This window comes from Halyomorpha halys, unplaced genomic scaffold, assembly GCF_000696795.3.
Source record: "Halyomorpha halys isolate HHAL.00 unplaced genomic scaffold, Hhal_1.1 Scaffold1593.1, whole genome shotgun sequence".
In the NCBI taxonomy this organism is placed as follows: Eukaryota; Metazoa; Arthropoda; class Insecta; order Hemiptera; family Pentatomidae; genus Halyomorpha; species Halyomorpha halys.
In genome coordinates, this window is record NW_027107078.1 from 53,720 (window position 1) to 71,038 (window position 17,319).

The 17,319-nt window shown below is 31.2% G+C and overlaps 2 protein-coding genes and 1 long non-coding RNA gene across 5 annotated transcripts in view; 1 reads left to right on the forward strand and 2 right to left on the reverse strand.

Annotated features, from left to right (window-relative positions):
- LOC136795297 (uncharacterized) overlaps positions 1–3,720 on the forward strand; it is a 9,955-nt gene extending 6,235 nt beyond the window's left edge. Inside the window, exon 4 of the long non-coding RNA XR_010842876.1 lies at positions 3,630–3,720. This is a non-coding gene — a long non-coding RNA (uncharacterized lncRNA). The remainder of the gene's footprint in view (positions 1–3,629) is intronic.
- LOC106690146 (mitochondrial amidoxime-reducing component 1) overlaps positions 1–9,896 on the reverse strand; it is a 13,730-nt gene extending 3,834 nt beyond the window's left edge. For 2 of the 3 annotated variants that reach the window (XM_014435472.2, XM_067045415.1), the window contains exons 1-3: positions 9,656–9,896; positions 5,998–6,177; positions 3,614–3,806 (exon numbers count right to left, since the gene is read on the reverse strand). In XM_014435472.2, coding sequence (XP_014290958.1) covers positions 3,614–3,806; positions 5,998–6,177; positions 9,656–9,882 — 600 coding nt within the window. In that variant the 5' untranslated portion in view covers positions 9,883–9,896. Of the gene's footprint in view, positions 1–3,613; positions 3,807–5,997; positions 6,178–6,460; positions 6,569–9,655 lie in introns of those variants that run through there. The other variant, XM_067045416.1, reaches the window with a different exon arrangement.
- A 3,210-nt stretch (positions 9,897–13,106) lies between these two features.
- Positions 13,107–17,319, reverse strand: part of LOC106690147 (DUF1676 domain-containing protein Osi18) — a gene marked incomplete in the record, with an annotated part of 11,333 nt that continues 7,120 nt past the window's right edge. Inside the window, 1 exon segment of the mRNA XM_067045417.1 lies at positions 13,107–13,494. Within this exon segment, the coding sequence (XP_066901518.1) occupies positions 13,199–13,494 (296 nt within the window).

Here is a 17,319-nt window from a genome sequence, read left to right on the forward strand (position 1 = left end):
TAAGGCCTTTGTGGATGATTTTATTGGTGACAAAGTAGGAAGCATTTAGGATTTTACGAAGGATTTTGGATTGGTAGTTTCAAAGATATGGAGTTACGAATGAAAAATTATTATTTTGAAACAGCCACCATTTTGTATTCACTCTACCTATACTTGTCAGAGTTATCAATTTTGACTAATAATTATACATAGTTTTCATTAAAAGAATCAAGTTATGCTGGACTTTTTTCTCCTGTCGGATCTTGGACTATAGAGGAAGCTCTTTAATTACTGAAACTAGCAAATTAATAAAGTACTATGAATCACAAGCGTGGCGGTGGCTACGATATATTCAAATGAAGCAATATACTTAATATATTCCTTCCTGTAGTATATTATAATTCAGATGGCCATATCGTCCCAACACCGTTAGCTATCGGGCCGGGTTCGAGTACGGCGCCGTGCATAGCAAACACACTACAGCTCAGACTTTTCCATTTGAGTAAAATTTAACGGACCATTCTTTGGCCTTGCTTTGGTTCGATTCGCTGTGTATTAGGTCAGAATTTTCTTCCTATTTTTGTACAGAATATTGTTGGGGGAAGGGGAGGGGAGGTTCTTAAGACAATATATCTGCACCCTAGTAGAACATTTAGTAGAACCCCTTTTTAAAGTACGTACTGGTATTTTATACAAATAATTTGAATAAGCAGGATTTTCTAATGAACCATTACTGTGTGTTCTTATTGTAATGATAAAGATAAATTGTTAGGTTCACTGTTTATTAGACTAAACAACAATGTTTATACTTGAACATAAAACAACAAATTCAACAATCATTATGAACAGAAATATTCAATTTTTATTAAAGATTACGAAAAACACACCTAGTTTCACACCTTAATTATTAATTGTCAGTAATTATGGCAAGAGGTTTCAAATGGGTTTGCCACTAAAATAAATGTAAATTAATGAAACATTAAATGAATTATAAATAAAAATAGATTTATACTAGAGAAATAAAAATGTTGATAATAATTTCGACAGTGGCAAACCCATTTCAAACAGTCCCTTTGCTAACCTCGACTATTGCCGCTGAAGATGTTAATAATCTTGCCACCACCAACCAATTTATTTTTATTGGATGATTTATTGATACTTTTTAAAATAAAATAATATAATTTGATAATACAAAAATTACATATCTAATGTATAAAAAGAAAAGCTTTTCAAACGTATTATTTTATATCTCCGTTTCTAATTTGATTAATCACATCCAGTTTGTACCCTTTGGTACTGTTTATAGAGAGCTTTAAACCACTTCCAAGTTTGGTGTAGATAGGTAAAGTCGTGTTGAAGTTATTTCTATTTTTTTAAGCATTCAAAAAAAAAAGGAAGTAATAAATCAAAGGTTAATTGTATTTAATTGTAATGGAAAGATTTTGTGTCAAAAAATTGTATTTTCTAATTGTTTTTCGAAAAACAGTATTTAAAACCCTTTTACTACACTTTGATATGTCAGTCATTTTGAATTGTTTCAATACAGTGCTAATATTAAGTACAACGAGGGTTATGATATAAAAACTATTCATATTTAATGTAGTATATATATGAATATATCATAAATAACCAAATTGTCAAAAAATAATTTAAATTAGACCAGTATTAATGACTATACAGCGAATTACTTCTGTTTTTTTTCTATGCGTTCTCTGAATCTTTTTTCTTAATCACTATAATACATAAAAAGTAACATTTGTTAGTACTTTATTCCCTGCCATATCGTTCATCCGATTGTAATGGCGATTCTTGCAAAATGTTCAGGATTTTCCCGGAAACGTACCTTTTTTTGGTAAAATAAAATTAATCTTTTTTGGTGCATAGATCAGAAAGTATACATTTTTTCATGGTTGTTATACGCCAATCAATTTATCTCATTCTGAAGAATAAGAAACAAATATTACTGATCCGATTAAAAAAATTTTTATTCCCTAAAAAAAAAAATCTGTAAATTAGGTTTAAAAAAATCTTTTATGAAAAAGTAAATTACAAAGAAAAATTAAATGTTCGTTTATAGGGGAGTCTATAAAATATTTTTATTTATTTATTTAATGTAATTTACAACTCAACAAAATAATAAATACAATAAGTAAATTGGATGACTGTTTTATTTACACTTGGAAAATCATGGCAAGGAACCACCCATTGGTGGTATTTCAAGCATTAATTTAAATTATGCCATCTTCTTTTCAGACGCCTCGGAGGATTATCAGGGATTGTTAAGGATGATAGATTAAGAACTAATGGGTAAGGATGGGTAAGGAGTTTGGAATGAGAAGGCGTATATCTGTTATGGGCCAAATCTGCAACGAATGGGATGTTAAGGTATTTGTGGATGAGTTTATTTGTAACGTAATTATGACCATCAAGGGTTTTACGTAGGATTTTTGATTGTAAGGATTGGATACGGGAGGAATGTTCCTCCAGAGCTCAATTCTGTAAGTCCGAATAGGTCTGATTATCATAGTGTATAGTAATTTTTGACTATAAAATATGAAACTATGAAATACCATTTTTCAAAAACATTAAAAAAAAATTAGAAAATTTTCACCTTAATTCATTTGGACGATTACTATCCAAAGGTATTTGCAATACCTTTTTTTTCTTCTAGTGACCATTGACCATATAATCGTTAGCAACCCTTCTAAATTTTATCTATTTCCAACGTTAATAGAACCGTTGGAATGCTGATTGTCTGATATTTTAACTCTTATAAGGGTGAAATATTAATTTCCAAAAAAGAAAAACTTTTATTTTCATATCTCTGGTTCTAATTGGTTTAATTAGGTCCGGTCTGTGCCCTTTGGTGCAGTTTATATAGCCCTAAACCACAGCCAAGTTTGGTGTAGACTGGTCGAGTCGTGTTGAAATTATTTCTATCTTTTTGATTTTTCAAAAGAAATCAAAAGTGTAATGCGTATGGCAAAAATTTAAAAAGTAAAAACGTGTATTTCCGACAGAAACTAGAATTCGAAATTTTACCCGAATGCAATACTTTATTTTACTACATATTCCTTATATAGGTAAATGAAAGTAATATACTTAAATATGAGACTTAAGCGCTCCCTTCTGTGCTACCGAGGCTCATGAAAAAAAAAAACTTAATAGAGCTATCCAACAAGAACTTCAGCTTCCCTTTGTTCCGGAGTTCATAGGCTAACGGCACATTAAGTTCTTTGATGGGCTGAAGGCCTGTGCAAACCCACTTTTCCAGGAGATTGCCCTCCACCAAGACCTGGGAGGTGGCCAGGCTCTGTTCCCTTGGTCGACGTGCTCACCGAGAGAAGGAGTTTAGTTACTGTCAAAACCCAATCATTCATCACTAGAAGAGAGGTCCCTTCCCACTCGTGACATCGCAGACGGCGAGTAAGCGCCACAGTGCTCCCCTGCACACAGCAGAACCCAGAACCTACCTTAAAATGCCCTCCAGGCAAAGAAAGGACATTTGTTTACTTTATATTGTGTATATATTATTAGTATGCATATGATGATTAAAATAATAAAATTGATAGAAGGATAAGAAAAAATATATACTTATTATAAAAACAATTATTTAATTGAAAGGAATACTCACCGTAATATTGTTACAGATCTTGAAGACTCCTATCTCCCTCGACCTAGCCTTGAGGATGTCCCTCCCGAACCCGGCTGGCCAGAAGCCCAATCGGACTCCAGGTTTTTCTAGTTCAGCGGATATCCAAGCTGCCGCGCGACTACCACAGTCCCGGGTGTGAAGCATCTCAGTGTCCGTCGTAGGGAACTTCATACTAGTTCGTGAAGCGAAGACGTTGATGGTCAAGAAGAAGAGTGAAGTATATTGAAAAAATAAATAAAAGAAGTTAAATACTACTTTTATATTATAGAATATAATTGTAAAATTCCAGTCACATAGCCTTGATAGTGCAAGAGCCGGGGTGAAATAACTAACTTAATTTCATTTTTTATTACTTAAATGAAAACTACGTATAATTACTAGTCAAAATTGATGATCTGCCAAGTATATGTAGTGGGAGTAAAAAATGGCGGCTGTTTCAAAACGTAAAAAAAAATTAATTTTTCATCCGGAACTCTATATCTTAAAAACTACCAACAACATTGGAAAACGAAACAAAAATCAGTATTTAGGTTTTTTTCTGTTTCTTTCGTTAGTTTTTATTTATTTGCAAGAAAATTATTTTATGTTACGGGTAATTTACAATAAAATGAATATAATAATGTAGCGTATGTAATATAATAAAATTTTTAATGTGAAGAAATTGCAGGTAGTAATTTCTTAACAGTCTAAAAGTCCTAAAAGAACAAAATAGTTTTTAATTTTTTATTGTCCGACGTTTACGTCAAGCTGTTGCTTTAACTGTTTAACCTATCGTCTCGAACAGCCCTGATGAAGCCCTGCAAAGTGGGGTGAAACGTAGGACAATAAATAGTTGAAATCTATTTAATGTTTAAAGTACTGTTTTACAAAGTTGTTTAAAGTAACTGCAGTAGCAACTAGCACTACAGTTGTACTGTACAACTGTAGTTGTGAAATTGCAATTATAATTACTTTAGTTGAAAAACGTAGTTCCCCCTTATCAGCTTATAACTAATTACATTAGCAGTTGTTGTTGTAACTACATTTCAACTAATATAGTTCTAACTCCTAAAAAGGATCTGGATGAATAGGCGTATTCTAAATATCAGGGATACGTGGAAAATTTAAACCCAAAGGACATTATGGATGGCTACGCGACGTCTCTAGGATAAACGTGAAAAAATTCCAAGTCTAGTAGACAATCATAAATTCATCACCAGTGACTCCAAAAAAGCTGAAGTGTTCGCTAATTTCTTTGAGAAAACATTTTCTAACTCAGAAATAAGTCCGAATTTAGTCACTAATGAAATTGACAAGTATCTAAATCTCCCCCTCGCAACAGTTGAGCTCCCACCTAAATTCACGTCCCAAAAAGAAATCCAGGACCTGATTAAAAAGCCCAAGGTAAAGAAAAGTCCTGGCCATGATTTGATCCCAGTCATAGCAACCAAATGCTATATCCTATCCTAAACAAAAGTTCCAAACTAAAACCAAAAACAACTGTTCTTATGTTTAAAACAATCCTCAGGCCACTGCTGATGTACGGCTGTGAAGTCTGGGGAGCGGCATCCTTCACGAAAAGGAAAAAACTACAATCTTTTGAAAATAAAGTCCTAAGAATCGTAGTCAATGCTCCTTAGTTCATAAGAAATAGCCAATTGCAACGGGAATTACAGATGGAGTCAATAGAGGATTACATCAAAAAACGGTTCATGAAGTTCCACTCCCAGTTGCCGACAGTTAAAGGAGCAGTGACTTGCAACCTGGGAAACCCAACCTCAACCTGAAGACTGAAGCCAAGACAGCTGCAAGCCATTCTGTTATAAATTTTAATAAATATAAAATTAATTCATAGTCACACTACCTCTATTTTACTTTTTATTATTACTCATTTTATTTATTCATTATTATTTTTTTTATTTATTTTTTTTCTATTTTCTTCTCTCGCCCCTTTGTTTCTTTTTACTATTAGAGGGCAATTGTTTGTTTTATTTAAGTGTACCAATATCATTAATTTTACTTTCCTATTTTATTAAGAAGCATTATTCTTATCTATTTATTTTATTTTTTTTTCTTAATTTAATAATAACATTGTATATAGTTAGAGGTCTTTTTTACGAGACTATACCCCCCATAATCAACTGTTAAAAAATATATATATAGTATAACGGTTATACCAACCATTTAAGGCCCACCAGGCCGATCTGGTATAAAATAAAATATATAGTAGTTATAACTTGTAACTTGTAGTTGATTACAATTTTGCCCAACTCTGCCACACGGCTGTCGTGTCCCTAGCTCAAGACAGGAGAAGAATAAATGATTATTAGGTCCATGTGACAGTGTTATTATTTTTTTATTACTATTTATAGATTGTAGGATACCTTATAGGTGAAGTCACTATAGAGATATCGGTAAAGTCGAGATCAAAGAAGTCCCTTCCGGATGAAGTGGTGAACCTCACCTTGCTGTCGGGAGAAGTGGGAAGGACTTTGATACGTAATAAGTTGGGTGAAGTTCGTGCTGTCACTACCTTGCCTTCCTCATCGTAAACTACGAACATTCTGGAACATTCATAAATCTTTTTAGGAAAATAATTCACACACACATGTATTATTTATTTTCCCATAATTTAGGCTATATTTTGAAATTGCTTGCTATAGAAGCATAGTGGACATTTTTCCAGCCAGCTGGATAAAATCGACTTAATTGGACAAAGCAGGTGAAATGAACAAACTTTTTTTACATAAAAAATTCTATAAATTTTATTTATCTATTTTTGTATATAATTTAAATATTTATTACTTATTTATATATGTATATAACTTGTTTATACTTAATTATTACCTTTTTATATACCTTTATGTTGATATCTATTATATTTTCTACATTAAAAAAAACTTATATCTGGAAATTGCTTGCTATAGAAGCTTAAACGGCATTTTTTCCTGTCAGCTGGAAAATTGGACTTGATTGGACAAAGCAGGTGAAATGAATAAGATTATTTATTTTATACATAAAATTTGTAATTCATAAATTTTACTTATTTATTTTTGTATATAATTTAAATATTTATTACTTGTTTATACCTATTTATTACCTTTTTATATATTTACTACTGTTTTTATCAATTATATTTTATAAATTTAAAAAATAAATAAATAAATCTGTACTACTACAACCCATGCAGAGTTAGGAGTGTAGTATTTTGTAAGGAAGTACTGTTATTAGACCAACGGTTGTGCTAGGTGATTTCATCAGAATTTTTATCCAATTAAGAGTACCCACTTTATGAGGCTAGATGAACCCCGAAGTGCTCCAGAACCGCTGAGGGCTGACTCACAGCTACAGTGAAACAGAAAATAATTATCTGGCACAGTCGTGATTCGAACCCTCTAACGAAAAGGATTTTAAGTGTTTGTAGTACACTGCCATACCCATGAGCTACCCACTCCCAAATGTTATATATATGTATATTACTTTTTTAAATATTTACTTTTTTTTTAATTTTTCATTTATTTTCTGTAGATGATTTTTTTTAAATATTTTAATTTAATCATTGTTATTTTATTTAAAATTTGTATTGTTTATATTTTTATTTTATTTTATGTTTATTAAAGAGGGGAAAAAAAGAAAGATATATTGGGTTAAGGGAGAAAATGTAAGTAGATATATAAATAAATAATGAAGAGAAATAAGGAAACAAATGAATTAAATAAAAATTAAGTACAAAAAGAAAAAAAATAAAGAACAAAAATGATAATACAAAATTAAAAAACATGTATTACTATTATATATTATAAATTTATTGTACTATGCTTATATATTATAAGAATTTAAAAAATGTATTACTATTATATATTATAAATTTATTATACTATGCTTATATTTTATAAGAATTTAAAAAAAATTCTGATTGGATATAAGTATGGTGTGTATTTTTTTGAATAAAGTTTATCTCTCTCTGTTCAATAATTACTGTATTGCTATAGGATACACTCTCATACTGTATTTTTTTTCTTTGTTATTTATTAATTATTATGATTATTACATTTCAACAATTGGGAAAAATAAACAAAAAAAAACACAAAACAGTATTGAAATAAAGTAAAATACATATCGTTTATGGATGATTTTTTTAAATGATATATTTTAGTGAGATAAAACAATCTTAAAGATACATCCACATCAATTTTAAAAAACCATCTGCAGGCTATTCTGCCCAGGTCAATTATTTCAGTGAAAAATTACCCTATTTTCTCAATTCTTCACGTGAACAATAAAACTTTATTATTATACTTCATCTCAACCTTAATGTAAATAGATAACATAAAACGTTTTAATGTTAATGTGGAGGATTGACAAAATAGGATATTTTTTGACTAAAATAATTGAGCTGGCCAGAATGGCCTGCAAATAGTTTTTTTTTTTTTTTTAATTGATGTGAATTTAAAATTGTGTTTAAGATTGTCCTTGAAGATGGTCGAAACGTTGAACTTATAAAGAAATATTGATTCTTAAATTAGTAATCTTCTACTGGAAGAGTTTATAGATTTAATATAAATTTGGTGAATGACACTAATCTTCCTTGTTTAAGTGTAATAATTTATTTCATATAAATCAACAACAACGTTTCGGGAGAATCTCCCATCTTCAGGTTACTGATAACATATATTTTAAATAAAAAGTATAATTATCTCCTTATTTTGTCATTAGTGCTAAAATTGATTCATATTGTTGGCATTTAATAAATAAAAAACTTGTTATATTATCAACAGTTATGCATTTTTAAGAAGAATAATGATTATTATTATTACAATAATATTAGCACTAATGACAAAATAAGGAGATAATTATACTTTATATTTAAAATATTTGTTATCAGCAACCTGAAGATGGGAGATATTCCCGAAACGTTGTTGTTGATGTATATGAAATAAATTATTACACTTAAGCAAGGAAGATTAGTGTCATTCACCAAATTCATATTAGAAACATAGATTGTTTAAAAATATCGATTGGTATCCATGTTAAGTCTCAAAACTCTTTATTATACCATCAACAGTCAACGTTTCGGCCTTTCAAAGCCAATTTTAAATATAAATTTAAAGTTCACATCCAATTATTTAAAGAGTTTTGCAGGCTACTCTGCCCAAGTCATTAATTACTAGTCGAATTGTCCTATTTTGTCACAATTTCAATAATTTTTAAAACTTTTAATTTTAGATCAACTTAACAATATAAACATAGTGTAAAAAATTATTGAAATTGTGACAAAATAGGGTAATTTGACTCGTAATTAATGACCTGGGCAGAATATCCTGCAAAAAGTTTTTTAATAATTGTCTTTAACGATGGGCGAATTGGCCGAAACGTTGGACTGTTGATGATATAATAAAGAGTGTAGAGACTTAACGTGGATACCAATTGATTTATTTAAACAATAAATACCAGTCTTAAGAAATTGAAAAGATTATATATAAAGAAGTATAGATTGTTTTGAGACTTAAATTGAATAAAACTTATTTAATTTAAACAATACTAAATTTTGTTAATAACAATCTATAACCTTCCCGGTTGAATGGTATTATCGGAAGAACGGTATGGCAGCACAAAGTATGAACAAACAAATATTAATTTTTATATATTAGATTGTTAATCATGAAAAATTTTATATATATGTTTTGTGCGATATTATACATGCACAGTTTTTTATTTTGTCTATAAGACATTGATGGTTCATACTTATAGCCACCAGAGTTGCGCAAAAAGTAGCTAAGTTGAAACTAATAGCTAACATTACCATGGATACGACCCTTATTCAAGAATGAACCATTGATATATAAATATAGTATTCATGACAACTTTAGCTATTACTTTCGACTACGGCTAATTTTTGCCCTACTCTGTAAGTCACAGTATTATTATTATATTTTTTTTCCAAAGTTTTTCATCCTACTTTATATTTATTAATCTGTTTATACACCCATAAATCTATTAATAAACTTAAGTAAATAAATAATAAAAATAAAGTAAATTCACCTGTCTGTGAGACACTTGTATCGAACTCCTAGGTCTTGACATCGGGCATGCGGTACGAGGGTGCCTGCCCCCGATTTGAGGGGGTAGACGTTGATGGCCCGGAGGGTGCCCACGGGCAACCAATGGGGCTCTCTGGCCCTCCGGCACAGCACATATATGAGCGCAGCGATCCCCAACAGGATCGAGCCCCCAATGACGACGTGCATACAGTACGGCCCTCCAGCCATATCTTCGGGGTCATTAGTACATCCACAACAGTAACTCCCAGGTATCAAGGAAAAGAGGATTAACTATAAGGAGCAACACAAACATCTTAGTGACCAGTATTTATAGATATAATACAGAATAAAGCCAAGAAACCTATCGAAAATATATTTGATTTTATTCTCTAAGTAATAACATTGTTTAATTATGAAACTGTATAATTTTTATGACAAAATATTTACTTTTACTTCTATACATAAAATATTTAGCGTGGTGAATTATTAAGATTTTGAAATATAAAATAAGTGTCATTATTATTAACGCAAAATTCAATGATCCACTTTTTCTCTCAACTTTTTATTTTAAAAAAGCTCCAACGTTTCGGCCAATGTTTCAAGGATACAACCTATACAGTTTATTTTCATATTATTATTATATTACTTCCTCACACACTACTAATGTTTTTGAACATATATTAACCATTGATGTCATAATTCATTAAATTGTCTTTTTTTTCCGAAATTTTAAGTAAGATCAACATGTAATTATTAGTAAATGTTACTTATAAGAACAGCCCTATAACCAAAAATTAACTCTACCTAACCTAAATATGCGTGTCTCTGTTGCACATGTATTATGGTTGGTCCTGCAACATGCATTGTTATAATAAATAAATAATAATAATAATAAATTATCTATTTTTTTCTTAGCCCCGTGAGTGCGTTGAGTTGTTGTCATCATGGAACCCCAACTTTGAACCCTCACGATAGCCGAGTGTTCTAAACTAATATTTACTTAAAGATCAATTTTTATTTAAATCTGTTTAAATAATAATATTTATCAAGTTATAATAGTTATCTATTAATTTTAAAAATTTGTTGCGAAATTTATTAACAAAAATTAATAACGATATCGAACCCTTAATGAAGGGTTAAAGGGGCACTAATATCTTAACTTTACTTTGTGCGATAGTAAATACAGTTATGACGGGAACTATCGTACAGTTTCTATCATGATAGCTGCTACTTCTAAGATCATTGTAGACTATCTCCATGCGTTGCAGTTTATCTCTAATTGTTAGAGCCATTTCTTGTTATTTATTTTTTTTAAAAGAAAATCCTCAAATATTTTTAATTATGATTTAAAAAAATGTTTTTTTTTTTTATTATCATATTGTTTGAAATGATACAAAATAGGTGTATTATAACACAAACATCTGCATGTCGTTTTACCACTGTTGGTTTGACGTTTCTTTGGAGTAACAACGAAATATCAAATCAGACTTATAACCTCACTTGTCTATCTTAGAAGAGCCAAACAATTTTATTTTGTCGGACATAATTTAGTTGCCTGCCTCATTGAAAAAAGGATGAAAATACTCCATTGTATTTGTATTTTTTTTTATATTGTTTCTTCTGTCAGAGATGTTGGTTACATCAAAATTTATTCAGATGAAGAAATATATAAACTAAACAAAGCTAATAATTAATTGATTTTAGTGGAAAAATAATATTAACGGATAAATTAATCAATGGTGCATCTAGTTATTTATTTATTTTTTAAAATAATTATTAATTATTAGTTTGATTAAAAAGAAAAAATTATTTTTGTTTACATTTATGTTACTGGAAAAAATGAAAAAGATGAGGAAATAAAAGGGAAATTTGTCGGGGTCTTAGGTGGTTCTGGTTAGCCTGTTAGTCACTCTACAGAAGGCCCTCGACAAGGCGTATTCAATAATAGGTAAGAAAGGAACGGCCGTGCCAGGGGATGAGCCCTGGATACTGACGTAGGTAGAGGAGGTCTAGGTAAGAGACAGTCTGAGGTAGAGTAACAGTTCTAGTTGCCGAGATGAAGCGGGCGGACTAGAACTGTCAAGATAGGAGAGATAGGGAAGTACGAAAGAGTGTGGAAGTCCTTGGCCGCGCGTGATGCACTAAGGGAATACATCACGCGTTTCTTGATGTGGTTTTCACAGGTTCGATTCGTCACGCCTATTTTTGTGAGTGCTATCCATTGGGTAACAGGCCTCACAAATGCAATGGGGTAGGCTGTGACAGACTATGATATGGTTTAAAAAATCCCGGATAGGACCAGGGCTCGAACCCACAACCTTTGAGTTGGTAAACAGGCGCATTAGCACGCTGATCCCGTCGCCCACATATTATTATTATTAAATTTATATTTATTTTGAAGTATTTGTTATTCTCATTTAGTGATCTTTTATTTGTTATGTATAAATCTTATATGTAATTATCTAATTTCAAATTTAGATTATTTTTTTTTTGTTAAGGCCACTTTTTCCCCATTGGCTGAATTTGGTAAATTTCTTAAATAAATTCCAAATGCTTCCTCTCTGTAATTACCTTTATTTTTCTCATTCATTATACTTCTTTCAACCTTAAATCATGCCCTATTATATTTTTGTAAATGTATTACAATAGTATAAAAATCTTAAAGTAAGTTATTGATAGTAGAGGTGATTCCTACCTACTGCAGTGGCAACCTCTTTGGTTTATAGTTTCTTATGTTTTTTTTTCTATTTTCAATTATTTTATCATTTATTATTTTCCTTGTAGTTTTCTATGTTTTACATTTTCTTCTATTTTTAACTTCTATACTATTTATTTCTGTATTAAATAATATTTTACTATATTCTTTATTTTATCAACCACATTTTAGGGCATGTGCACATTTTCCCTTTTTTTTTTCTCTCTCTCTCTCTCACGTATTATTTTATCTTTATTGTCTCATCCATTTACAGGACTATTTAAATTTTCTATTTCTATTTCTTATCCTCTACCAACACAGTATTTAAATCCCCAAATTAACTATCCCTAGGACCTATCTTATTCTGAGTATAGTGTAAAGGCATCAATAGAACAACCAGGCTGTAACCCCCATATTTTATTTCACATGTTCTTTTCTTCCAATATACTTCTTTTTTTTTTAACAAAACATATTTATCTATTTTATGTTGTTTAATAATATTATGAAATTCTCAAATTACAAGCATTATTAGAAACGGGGCCCGATATTTATATTTGCGTTTTATAATATCGCTCGGCCGAAAACCAGTAAATTTCAGAAATTATCTTATTTCAAGGAATATGGAACTTATTTATTCTTTCATCTAATAATCATTTAATAAAATAGTTATTTCCTGTAATAGTCTAGTTTCTATTCCGGGTTAATTTTTGGGGAGACAGGAAGAGGTGAAAGGAGAGAGAATCAGGCGGTCAATATATGAACTTAAATATATCATTTATTTACAGAATAAATTAAATAAATATTGAGGAATATAAGACACGATGACAGGCCAAGATTGAAGACTGAAGATTATCGGCGGTGAGCACTGTAGGCGAGGTCGTTGGCGGCTCTCGCCTGGTAGTGCTCGTCCACGATGTGGTGATGGGTGTGAGCCGGGGGGACGACCACTTCGTAGTTGAGGACCTTCGGTCTGGTCAGCCTGAAGATGACGAGGGCCGCCGACAGCACGATGGACAGGAGGCCCAGAGTGAAAGCCTTCCATGTCTTCAGCGCGATCAAGGCGATCGCTATTGGCATCACTGCGGTGGCCTTGAACTTCAGTCCGAGGAGGAACGGCATCACCAACTTCTTGATCATTCCTCGTCCTGGAAAAGAATGTTTTATTTGTTTATATATAGCAGTTTATATTTAATAGATATTAATATCTACAATAAATATTACATTTATTCAGGATACATCCTTCCATTTTGTGCGCACAAGAGTCTTAGAACAACAAATTTATGATTTTTTTTTTACATAGATCTAAAATTTTTCGAGATATGAACGTTATTCATCAATACAACTCTGCTTAGGCTTCCTGTTAAAATTTTACGCGGAAGGCTTTTAATAGACTTCGTCGAAACTGCTTGGACCGTCGGTGTCGTGTCGAATCGGTTCCCTCTTAGGTTTCTTTTGCACAGGGAAACAAAAGAAGTCAATCAGAGGTGTAGGATCCCTGCGGAACTGTGTTAACTTAGCAAATTTGGGTGACGGCGAGTAACGTATTTTTTTCGGCCAAGACACCCATTGGAGTCCTATACAGCCTAACCATGGTCAAAGTTTGTCATTTTGTGGGACCGCCACTCAATGAAAAAAGCCAAGTATTCGGAGCTTTGTAACTAAAAAAAACTACCAACAACACATAAAATTTAAGAGAACATTATTTAAAGAAGAGTATATTTGCTGAAATACTAAACCTAAAAGACTTATTTACGTCCAATAGTTCTCGTGATATAGCTTTTTCAAAAGCAACATTTCATAAAAATGCACTGAAATACGAGTAGTTAATTTATTTTGAGAATATCATATCTCAGGAACTATGTGACGTAAAGATGTCAATTAGCACTCAAATTAAAGCTAGTTTAATGGACTATAAAGAAGTTTATGACCTTTACCTTCGCAGGAATAGTAGTTTTCATGATATTTGCTAAAATAAATTGATTTATACTTGTTCGGACAATAAGTTTTATTTATGAAAAACTTCATTTCAGAAACCATTGAACGTACATATGTCTGGCAGCGCTCAAATTAAAGCTAGTTAGATTTACTACACAATAGTTAATTATGTTTATCTTTGTAGGCGTAGTAGTTTTTATGATATTCGACAAAATAAACCCACAAAATATTAATTTCTAGTTGTTCGTATAAAATATTGGATTTTTGAAAAAATATATCTCTAGATCCATAAGACGCTCATATGTCTGCTAACACTCAAAATAAATGAAATTTAAATTACTATAAAGTAGTTCATGACATTTATCTTCGTAGGGGTAGTAGTTTTTATGATATTCATATATGAATATGAGTTTGGCAAATGAATATTTGTCCGAACAACTATAAATCAATCTATTTTAGCAAATTTCATGTAAACTATTACTCCTACGAAGATAAACATCATAAACTTCTTTTTATTCCATTAAGCTATAGAGCTCATTGAACTAGCTTTAATTTGAGTGCTAATAGACATCTGTACGTCAAATAGTTTTCGAGATATAAATTTTTCAAAATAAATTCACTAACTACCGAACTTTCAGTACGTCCCCTACAATATTTTTCAGAAACGTTGATTTTTAAAAAGCTTTATCTCGAATACTATTTAACGTAAATAACTCTATTAGGGCTCATGTTTTAGCAAATTTACTCTTTTTTAAATGATGATCTCTTAGGTTTTCTTGTGTTGCTCCTACTTTTTAAGATATAGAGCTCTGAATGAAAAATTATTTTTTTTTTATCTCTTTGAAACAACCGCCATTTTTTATTCCCCCTACCTATACTTGGCAGACTCATCAATTTTGACTAGTAATTATACCTAGTTTTCATTAAAGTAATCAAAAATTGGGGTGAGATAACTGCCTTTTTTTCCTCTTGGGCTCTTGTACTACCTGGCCGGATTCGAACCGGCACCGCCTATAGACATCAACAAATTGTTAAGACTGTGTCTTAACCACTGAGCTACGGGCGTCCCGGCGAGTAACGTTTATAAGGCGCATAGTCATGGTAATGACGACCAGTGTCGATGAAATGCACTCATTCCACTAGCAACCTGCTCACTTCAGCTTGAACTGCAAGGCAACTGGTGCAGTCAGTTAGCTAACAACCCCCTATACTTTACCCAGTCGGGAAAGCCGGTATGGCTCCCTTTCCCTACTCCGGAAAAAACTTTGATTATTAGTGCATCTTGGTTTTTTTTTGTGTAATATGAATGATTAATAATTATTTTAAGGTATTTGTTTTGGAATATTTGTAATTTTTTTAAATTTAATTAAATAAGTAAAGCTTCATATGGGATAGGAATAAAATAAGATAGGTCTTAGTATGTTAACATTTTTGATTTTCAAAGACCGAGAACTTAGAGGGCTTCATTCATATCGTACGTTTCACTTTCATTCTTGTAACCAAATACTAAAATAATGGCTCGTGTTTATCACGCATGGAAAGAGACATTGCGTATGATCCTTAGTAATAATAATGAGTTGAGTGTTTGTGGCTTTAGCGCACTTGCTCAGCCTCCACTGGCTCACTACTAGAAATGCGGCGAGAGGGATGCGCTGGGATCTTTTGAGCTCTGCTCTACCCCTCACAGGTGGGGTATAGAGTGGGCTCAGGTCGATTGTGTAAATATTGTATATTAGAGTGTAAATGTGACGAGAGATTATATTATTTTATTTATTTTCTTTCATACACATAGTTTGATTATGTTCATTTTGCTTATCCTTCTGTTTGTATATATTTTAAGAGAAATGTTTTGTTTTTTTCATTCATATATTTATTTGTATTCTTATTTTATTTTATTATATTTTCGATATAGGTTCATATTTTTATTTATATAAATTATGACAGTATTTTCTTTTAGTTATACTATATTAATTTTTTTTTCTGTTATTTCAGTGGGTACTATTATCATTTACATTTTTTTTTTTCAATTTCCTAATTTTTTAAATTTTATTCATCTGTTGCCGTGTATTTTATATGAATGAATATTTGAACACCTATACTTAATGCCTTTAATTATTCTCTTCAATAAAATAAAATTAAAAAAATTAATTATAAAATCTTCAACAAATGAACCTAAGAAGTTTCATATTTATTGCACAACAGTCTCGTGTATATATTTTACGTATTTCAGTATATTCTTTGATTTCCTTTGTTAGATATTCATTTTATAAAATATTTGACTTACCAACAGTTTATAGTATAAATAACTGATCTTATTTACTGAAATTTGTATTCTATCTAAGTAAATTTTTACAGTTTGTTTATATAGTCCTTGATATCTCAACTTTTTACTTTTACACTGGCTCTACCTTGTTTTAGCCCTGATGAAGACTGTGGATTGTTGTTCGAAAGATCGACAATCAATAAATAGTTGAAAACGATCTTTTTTACCGCTGTCCTGAATTGAAATTGAAAGCCTCTCACAACCATTTTGCATACTAATTATCATTACAAAATATAATCTATCACGAATCGATTGATAATCGATTTCCCTACCTGGTTGTTGTTGGCGATGAGCGATAGATGCCTGGTAAACCTTATGACTGAGAGGTGTTCTGCGTTATTGAGTGCCCTGGACAACTCCTGCTCCATGCAGCCTTCTGGTCCGAAGGCGAGGCAGTCCAGAACATCAGTCTGGAAACGGAAAAAAATTATTTATATCTGTATAAATAATGAACTTACTTCACTTAAATATAATCAACCCAAGAGAAATGTAGCCTCGAGGCATTTTTAGTACAAGAGCCGGGAAGAAAAAAAGGTAGTTATCTCACCCCCATTTTTTTTTTTTTTATTATTTTAATGAAAACTAGGTATAATTACTAGTCAAAATGGATGAGTCTGCCAAGTATAGGTAGGGGAAATAAAAAATGGCGGCTGCTTCAAAACCTTAAAAAAACGTTAATTTTTCATTCGGAGCTCTATATCTTAAAAACTAC